General features: G+C 33.5%; 1 protein-coding gene across 6 annotated transcripts; it reads left to right on the plus strand.

The window, feature by feature from the left end:
- Window positions 1-1591: 1591 nt before the first annotated feature.
- Window positions 1592-6995, plus strand: LOC108479877 (homeobox-leucine zipper protein HDG2-like). 6 transcript variants are annotated; one of them, XM_053025668.1, is made up of 14 exons: window positions 1592-2191; window positions 2324-2496; window positions 2566-2739; window positions 3382-3605; window positions 3702-3819; window positions 3912-4100; window positions 4177-4599; window positions 4703-4804; window positions 4890-5090; window positions 5161-5335; window positions 5432-5703; window positions 5794-5889; window positions 5980-6385; window positions 6555-6995. In XM_053025668.1, the coding sequence occupies exons 3-13, from the start codon at window positions 2635-2637 to the stop codon at window positions 6346-6348; spliced, it is 2274 nt and encodes a 757-aa protein (XP_052881628.1). In that variant the 5' UTR covers window positions 1592-2191; window positions 2324-2496; window positions 2566-2634; the 3' UTR covers window positions 6349-6385; window positions 6555-6995. The 6 variants fall into 6 exon arrangements, with proteins under 6 accessions (XP_052881628.1, XP_052881630.1, XP_052881627.1 ...); XM_053025670.1 differs by having other exon boundaries at window positions 3385-3605; XM_053025667.1 differs by having other exon boundaries at window positions 1593-2120; window positions 2324-2739.
- The last annotated feature ends 2556 nt before the right edge of the window (window positions 6996-9551 follow it).

The raw sequence follows: 9551 nt of genomic DNA on the forward strand, positions 1-9551 counted from the left end.
TCATATATACGAAACCTTTTTAATGTAAATTATTAAACATTGGGTTGACCTCAACAACGACATAGTCAATGTATAAATGAATTGAATTACATCATTTTCTAGGACGTTTAATTGCAAGATATGGATAATGAAAGCTTTAATTTTACGAAATCATTTATTTAATTGCAAAAATATATTAAGAGTGTGTATAACTTTGGGTGTCCACGAATATGATATCTATATATAGATAAATATATGTATTTAAACATTTCACCTTCTCTACAATAATAGATGCATTACACGGGCATTTATGATTTATGGCTTTTATATACCATTGACATTTTAATTGAAATTCATATTATTACATTCTTCACTGACTAATTTTGTATCATAATCAACATCTTAATTTCTATTTAGTATTCTGATGATTAAAGTTGAAACCCTACTTTTTTGTTAATTTATAATACACATTTATAAAAAAAAAAGTTACATTGATTGAGGGGCTTAAAATTCAGATGATTATTCGATTTTATCCTCAATATTAATTGCACTAAAGAATAACAAATTAAATAAAGGAACCTACATGCCAATTCCTTCTCACATTTATTCATACCGTTAACATAGCAACTACATTTTATTAATACCATTTTGCTAATCACTATTCTTTTAAGGATTCTCAACATATTATATCTACACTAATATTTAATTTGATGCCATAAGTTAGTGAGATCAACTTCACTAAAATTTCATTTAACATTAATTTAAATCAATTAAAAATAGTAATTTCAACCTAAAATGCATCAAATTAATTTTTTAAAAAAAAGCCCACTTATACTTTTTCATAAATTACTGGTAACTTTTTTTTATTTTATAAAAATAAATTCTTTTTTTTCTCGATAAAAACAAAATCAGGTTAAAAAAACTATTCACTCTTTTTTTTTTAAACCCTTTCCAACTTTTAAATAAGAGATAAACATACTTCAACGCATTCAAATTTATGCACTCGTACATCAATAAAAAACATAAGATAAATATATAGTTTTTAACATGTTATTTTTCTTTCTGTGTGTATCATAGGAATAATGTTAATAATATGCATAAAATGTTCATTATTTTTTTCAAAAATTCATCGTTCCTTAAACAAAATATTATAATAGTAACATTATCCAATTTCGAATTAGAATATATTACTTAATCGTGTTAACCTATATACTTTTTAAGTTGTTGCAATATTAACAATATTAATAGAAATAAAATTCAATTAAATTAATTTGACATTTTGATTAAACTAATTTGTAAAAAATAAGTTGTTTTCTCATTTAGATAAACAAAATGTTTAACTACATAATAAACAGAAATTGATGTAGATATTTTACCATTTTCTTTGTGGGTTGATACATATATTATATCAATAAAATTAAACATCCAAGAATTTTTCATGCAGAATCTTTAAATTTGATTTGTTGTGTGGATATAAAGTTAGAACATATATATTTCAGCATGAATGAATGTCATGATCCCTCAAAACATGCTGTGGAATCTAAATCATGATTAAAAAGGAAAACTTGATGCCAACCTTTTCCTCTTCACCATTAATGAAAGAAAGAGATTTTCACATTATGAAAAAGTGAGATAATAACATGGAAGTAAACCCATTTCGTAACAGAAGGTGAAGAGAGTAAATAAATAAATCCAAAGGTAACAAAGGGAGATGAAAAAAAAGACCCCAAAATTATGAAGGTTATTGGTAGCCGTCATTCGTTGCACCATTACTGTGAAACTCTTTTGGGGGGTGAATTGAATTGAAAAAAAAAAAAGATTAATCCTTTGAAGAGCCTCAAATTCTCTCTCTTTCTCTATCTCTTTCTCAATGTTTACAGCTTCCCTCCATTAAATGCAATTGCACCCTCTCAATACGCTTTGCATTAACTCTTTGGCAGCCACAATTTTCTCCATCTCTTCACTCTATCTTCTTCATCTTCATCTTCATCTTCATCTTCTTCTCCTTTATCTTCTGCAACTTCATCTCCTTCGTATGTCACTTTGTTCCTACACCTACGCCCCTTAAAACCTACTTCTTATATATACCTTTATAGCTCAAACGGTAAAGGCTGCTTTCGCAGGAAAACCATTAGTTACAGGTAACGAGGGCTAGAAGCAGATCCGTATCTCCTCCTTTCCCTGTGGCTTTTCGAGGGATCTACTTTATTAGGTCTAAAATTTATATGCAACCAAGTTTTGTCTACAGTGTTTCGGTCTCTTTTTTTGGCCTTGATAAGCTCAAAATTCCCTTATGTTTTTCTTCATCTTACGTTTTGTATTTATTTATTCTGAAATGATGCAGACATAGCCGATGAACGGAAAAGGAAAGAGAGTTGGTTTGGAGACTGACAAAGAAGGCATAGTTGGATTCTCCGTGATCTTGGTTGGAACGTTACATATGAGAGGATTTTTTCAAAATCGTCAACATTTCAACATTCTTCTTCTATAGATTCTCTCCTACTCCTACATTGGCACGTAAGAATCAGATATTCTATAAGGATAAATATACTATAATATAAGCTGAAGGGACGAGAACCTTTTCAGCTGCTAAAAGGAAGAACACATTGATATATGAACAAATATTGGATAAGGCTTTTGGGATTCTGAAACATCATGCCAGCCGGAGTAATGATCCCGGCAAGAAACATGCCGTCGATGATCACCGGAAACGGGAGCGTTAGTGGATATGGAACATCCTCAGGACTTACACTTGGTCAGGTTAGAACTTAGAACTAAATATTTTTCTCTCTCATCCATTGCCTACCGTTTCAAATCTCTGATTTCTAAGGGATTCTTCTTAGTCTTTGCAGTTGTCATTTTTTGTGCTTAATCTCTTCAGATTTTCCCCTTTTTCGATATCTTAAACCTTAACAGATTAATGGGTATTTCCTCGTATTATCTTTTCTCCCCATTACAGTACTTGAAACAATAAATCTGTCTCTCCTTTTCCACTGTTTGGAACTCAAGAAAATGTGTTTTTCAAAGTGATTTTGGTCATATTTTGCTATTCCAAGCAAAATCCTTCTCGGTATTTGAGAAACGCGTAAATCCTTTTTTTGCCCATGAATCTAGCTCCCCTGATTCTTCCTCATTAGTCAAATTACTGCCAAAACATGCGTTTGTCGCATATAAATTTAGTCTACTTATCATATATAAATCCGTACACTCAAATCTAATTTGATTTTGCCTTTTGCTTACCATTTTTTTCCCCCTGAACAACCTTCGTTTTTTTTTTTCCATATGTGGGAGATGGGATTTTTATTTTAGTTTTTTGAGTGGGATTTTCTTTTTCGATTATGAATGTTAGATTGAAAAACCATAAGGTTCGGACTCTTAAAGATCTGTTAGATAATGTTCCAGCAGCCTAACAACATGATGGAAGGTCAACTCCACCCTCTTGAGATGACCCAAAACGCTTCTGAAAGTGAAATTGCTCGAATGAGAGACGAAGAATTCGACAGTACAAACAAATCTGGTAGCGAAAATCATGAATTAGGTGGCTCTGGAGACGATCAAGATCCTCGTCCCAACAAAAAGAAGCGTTATCATCGCCATACCCAGCATCAGATCCAAGAAATGGAGGCGTAAGCTAAAAACATTTTTAATTTAACTCGTTAATTTATTCAACATATGCTAAAAAGCTTCTTCTTTCTTTGAAAATTTTGTTCCTTGTTTTATAGATTTTTCAAAGAGTGTCCACACCCAGATGACAAGCAAAGGAAGGAGCTTGGGCGTGAGTTAGGGTTAGAACCGTTGCAAGTCAAATTCTGGTTCCAAAATAAGCGCACACAAATGAAGGTATAACTATATTTATAGTAAAACGTCAATGGGAACTAACCTTGCTAAGCTTTGCTCATTTTTGTTTAAACGTCAATGGTTTTCTTGTACAGACTCAGCATGAGCGTCACGAAAACACACAGCTGCGAACTGAGAACGAGAAGCTAAGGGCTGACAACATGCGATATAGGGAAGCTTTGAGCACTGCTTCATGCCCAAATTGTGGAGGTCCAACTGCTGTTGGACAAATGTCATTTGATGAACATCATCTCAGACTTGAGAATTCTCGATTAAGGGAAGAGGTATCCTATTATATTTTTACAACGTTCATAGTATTTGTTTTTGTAGTTTTCTAACGTTTGGATGGAAACAATGTAGATTGATCGTATATCAGCAATAGCTGCAAAGTACGTGGGCAAGCCAGTGGTGAACTTTCCTCTACTTTCATCTCCTGCGCTTCCTCGACCATTTGATTTCGGTTCACAACCTGTCACCGAGGAGATGTATGGTGTTGGGGATCTTCTCAGGTCTATTAGTGCACCTTCCGAGGCCGATAAGCCAATGATTATTGAGCTTGCGGTGGCAGCTATGGAGGAACTGGTTAGAATGGTTCAGATGGGGGAACCTTTATGGATGACCAGTCTTGATGGTACCACCTGTATGCTGAATGAAGAAGAGTATATTAGGACTTTTCCTAGCGGAATTGGGCCAAAACCTACTGGCTTTAAATGCGAAGCTTCAAAAGAAACTACTGTTGTTATCATGAACCACATTAACCTTGTTGAGATTCTCATGGATGTGGTAAGCTTTTATAATCAATGTATATACCCGAAAAATCGAACAAGCCTCTGCAAGCAAAAAAAAAAAAAAACACTAATCTTTGGGATTTTGTTTCCAAACTCAGAACCAGTGGTCAACTGTGTTTTCGGGAATAATTTCGAAGGCTTCAACTTTGGATGTTCTCTCAACAGGAGTAGCAGGGAATTATAATGGAGCCCTTCAAGTGGTAATGTGGATTTCTATGTTTATATCGATAAATTGTTTTGATGACTATACCGATTAAAATTTTTTTATGCTATTTATATCCTCAGATGACAGCTGAATTTCAAGTTCTTTCACCTCTTGTTCCCACTCGTGAGAGTTATTATGTAAGATACTGCAAACAGCATGCAGAGGGAACTTGGGCTGTAGTTGATGTTTCTTTGGATACTATACGCCCCAGTCCCACTGTGAGATGCAGAAGAAGACCATCTGGTTGCCTAATTCAAGAAATGCCCAATGGCTACTCGAAGGTAAACTACCCATTCTCAGATGCTTTATAGTCTGCATATCGCATTTGTTTTACTCCATTATGAAATGTAGGTTACATGGGTTGAGCATGTAGAAGTGGACGATGGAGGTGTTCACAATCTGTACAAGCAACTGGTAAGCTCCGGCCATGCTTTCGGAGCAAGACGATGGGTTTCTACTTTAGATCGACAGTGTGAGAGGCTTGCAAGTTTAATGGCTTCTAACATTCCCACCGGCGATGTTGGGGGTATAATATATTAATATTACAACACTCCTCTTTTACCTTACATATACTTTTTGGAATGCGATGCTTAAATTATGTTTGGACGATATATTTGCTTAGTGATAACAAACCAAGATGGGAGAAAGAGTATGCTGAAGCTAGCTGAGCGAATGGTAATCAGTTTCTGTGGAGGAGTTAGTGCCTCTACAGCACACACGTGGACGACATTATCGGGAACTGGGGCTGATGATGTAAGGGTGATGACCCGAAAGAGTGTAGATGATCCAGGTAGACCTCCAGGGATTGTGCTTAGTGCTGCAACGTCGTTTTGGCTCCCCGTTTCACCTAAGAGGGTTTTTGATTTCCTCAGAGATGAGCATTCTCGAAGTGAGGTTGTCTACTGAACTTTTAAACAACTCCATTTGCATTTACGTTAAATATTAGAAAACAAAACCATAAACTTGGTTTTCTCTTAAACACAGTGGGATATTCTGTCTAATGGCGGAGCTGTACAAGAAATGGCACACATTGCTAATGGTCGGGATCCAGGCAATTGTGTTTCACTACTTAGAGTAAATGTAAGTGTGTACTGTTTACCAACGTAATAACCGATTGAATTACGAATTTAATGTAGCTGTTCATAACATGCATGAAATGAATTTGTATAGAGTGCCAATTCAAGCCAGAGCAACATGCTGATTTTACAAGAGAGTTGCACTGATCCAACAGCCTCTTTTGTGATCTATGCTCCTGTTGATATTGTTGCGATGAATGTTGTCCTAAATGGAGGGGATCCGGACTATGTTGCTCTTCTTCCCTCGGGTTTCGCAATACTGCCTGATGGAATGACTGTGACTGACGTAGGAATGGCTGATTCCGGCGGGTCTAGTGGATCTCTTCTAACTGTTGCATTTCAGATTTTGGTCGATTCTGTGCCGACGGCAAAACTTTCTCTAGGATCCGTTGCAACAGTAAACAATTTGATTGCATGCACCGTTGAAAGGATAAAGGCATCTCTGTCATGCGATAATGCATGAACTTACCGCAGCTTTAAATCGTAGCTATCTTAGCTAGGTATGGTAACACAAACTTTTAAGCTTTTACAAACATTTTACCATCAAATGCCTTGTAGAAAAAAAATTGTTGATTGTTTTGTATATGCAAATATAAACCCTTTTCTTTTCCATGGATTTGAATATTTTGATTATCTATCTAACATTTATAATGTGTTTGAATGATGCAGAGACTAACTTAAGGAGTAAAAAAGGGAAGGTAAATTAAGATTAAGAACGATGGGGTTGAGGAATTCGATCTTGGAATTATAGAAAAGGAGGGGAGAAGTCAAGAACGCACCTTGCATGAGCCTCTTTGACATGTTGAACTTTTGTTTGGGAGTCAAGAAACTGACCTAAGCAAATTCATCATTTGTTCAAGAGTTAGAGGTTCGGGAATTGACTTCCCCCAAGAAGAAAAAGTGAATGCAAAAACTTCATATATAGACCTTTATTGTAAAAGGGGATTTTAACTTAATGTTTAGGGATTTAAATTTTTGTACAAGTAATTGGATTTCTAGTGCCCTTTTACCTTCTTCCCCTTCAATTGATTGTGTTTCTTGAATGAAAGTGTTTTGAATGTTTGTATTACTGTTCAGGAAGATTAAAAGTTTTAATTTCATTTTCAACAATGTTATCTTTATGTTTGACTTATATTCTCTTCCAAAGCTATAATATATATATATATTGTCATTGCACTAAACATTTATTGGTTATATTTTATCTTTTTAATCAATCCTTTTAAATTTTTATAAAACTAAGATATTCTTCATTTTCATTTTAAGATTTTCTTAATATGCTTATTTTTTTTTACAATTCTTAATATGTTTTCTCTCCTAGGTGTTTTTTAATCTCTTCTTGCAATTTCTCCACATACTTGTGTAATAGCCTATTTAGAAAGTGATAATGTGACACGTCAACCAATGATATGATAATACATTATAACACTTGGCAAGTATTAGTGAAAATGAAAGATAAAAATCTTTAAAATATATAAATTGTTATGAATGTTATTAAGTGATGTTTAACATTTCACTTTTCATCTCCCTAAACCTTCCCACCTTTTATCTTTTTAACTTTTCATCTTCTTTAAACCTTTTAATTTATTTATGTATTAGAATATGAAGATTCTAATCTCCTATATATAGAGAGAAATATGCTACTTGTAAATATGATGAAAGATATAGAATGCAATAAAATCCTCGTATTCTCATATCCATCTTTTATCTATTATTTTTGTTTATAGTACATTATTAGCACGAGTGCTTAAATTAATCTAAAAGCCTTACGTTTTTATTAGTTTGGATTAAGGTATGTAATACTTTTTATCCTGATGTCCATTATGATAAAATTACTTATATTTATTATTTTTTAATTTTTTAAGGGTTCCACTAATCCTCGTAATTTGTTAGAACCTTCTACATAGTCAAATTACTTGTAATTTATTTTATAACTAAATTGTTGTAATTATTTGAGTATTTTTTTACTGTTATGTTATGCTTGAAAGTATTATTAAGGGATTACTTAAGTTTGCTTGAAAGTTTGTTAAGGAACTACTTATATTTATATTAAATTTATATTGTAGCTATATCATCAACGTCGAACTTTACAAAACTTGAATTTGTGGCTCTTGATATTACTAAAAAGAACTATTTATTTTGGATGTTAGATGCTGAAATACACTAAGATGCAAAAGGACTTGGTAAAACTATTGATGAAGGAAATGAAGCATCTAGTCAAGATAAGACCAAAGCTATGATATTTTTTCACCATCACCTCCATGAGAGACTAAAGGCTAAATATTTGACTGTTAAAGATCTGTTTGACCTTTAGAATAGTCTAAAAGAAAAATATGACCACCAGAAAACCGTAATACTTCCTAAAGCTTGCTATAATTAGTTGCATTTGAGATTACAAGATTTTAAATCTATGAGTGAATATAACTCGGCTATATCTAGAATCAGTTCCCAATTGAAATTATGTGGAGAAAACATAAATGATAAGGATATGTTAGAAAAAAACATACTCCACATTTCACGCAAATAATGTTGTCTTGCAGACACAATATCGTGAAAAAGGTTTTAAGAAATATTCTGAGTTAATATCTTGTCTTTTTGTGGCTAAGCAAAATAATGAACTATTAATGAAAAGTCAGGAGTCATGTCCAACTGGCTCTACTCCATTCCCTGAAGTGAATGTGACATCATATAATTGAAATAATAAAGACCACACTAGTAGTCATGGTCGAGGACATGGCCGTGGCCATGGTCGAGGACGTGAACGTGAATGAGAACGATGTGGTCGTTTCAGGAATACCCACCAGAAGTGGGATTATAGGGATGGAAAGAATGATAAAAATACAACTAGGAAAGTGGAAAGTTTGTGTTATCGTTGTGGAGGTAAAAACCATTGGTCCCATACTTTCCGTGCACCAAAGCATCTTGTGGAACTATATCAACAATCATTGAAGGATAAATGGAAGAAAATAGAGACAAATTTTGTTTGTAAGAATGACAAAGATGATTATGGCATCGTTGGTACAACTAATTTGAAGTTGTTGATTTCTTCATGTAACACCCCCTTACCCGACACCATCGCCGGAGTCGAGCACGAGGCATTAACAAACTTAAATTATCACTTAAACAATTTCAAACAATTTATTTCACCTTTCGTAATAAACTACCCATTTGCGTCACAGTTGCTAAAAAAATATATCTCGAGTTACGAAACTCGAAATTAAAATCTGTAAATTTTTCCTGAAACTAGACTCATATATCTATTTACTAATTTTTTTTCCAGAATTTTTGGTTTGGCCAATTAGTACAATTTATTAGTTAAAGTTTCCCCTCTTTCAGTGTTCGACTACTCTAACCTCTGTTCACTACGAATCACTTTTCTCTCTGTACAGAATTCAGATAACTATTCCATTTTTTTCTTTTAAAAGTAGACTCAATAAGGAATCTATACATATAAAGTATGACTCCTAATTAGTGAATTTCTAAAGTCAGAACAAGGGATTCAGAAATCGCTCTGACCCTGTTCCACTAAAACTCAAATTTCTTATAAAATACAACTCATTTACCTGTTTTGTTTCTTCCATATGAAAATAGACCCAATAGGCTTCAATTTCATATTTTATTCATCATCTAATTCTGTCTCTACTATTTTTAGTGATTTTTTTTCAAACT

The sequence above is a fragment of the Gossypium arboreum genome, chromosome 3 (genome assembly GCF_025698485.1).
Source record: "Gossypium arboreum isolate Shixiya-1 chromosome 3, ASM2569848v2, whole genome shotgun sequence".
Lineage (NCBI taxonomy): Eukaryota > Viridiplantae > Streptophyta > Magnoliopsida > Malvales > Malvaceae > Gossypium > Gossypium arboreum.

What these genes read in the sequence shown, in the direction of transcription:
- LOC108479877 (XM_053025668.1), top strand. Translation starts at nt 2,635, where the DNA reads ATGCCAGCCGGAGTAATGATCCCGGCAAGAAACATGCCGTCGATGATC. An exon ending in TTGAGATTCTCATGGATGTG is followed by an intron (nt 4,600 to 4,702) that starts GTAAGCTTTTAT and finishes TTCCAAACTCAG; the next exon opens with AACCAGTGGTCAACTGTGTT. An exon ending in ATGAGCATTCTCGAAGTGAG is followed by an intron (nt 5,704 to 5,793) that starts GTTGTCTACTGA and finishes TCTTAAACACAG; the next exon opens with TGGGATATTCTGTCTAATGG.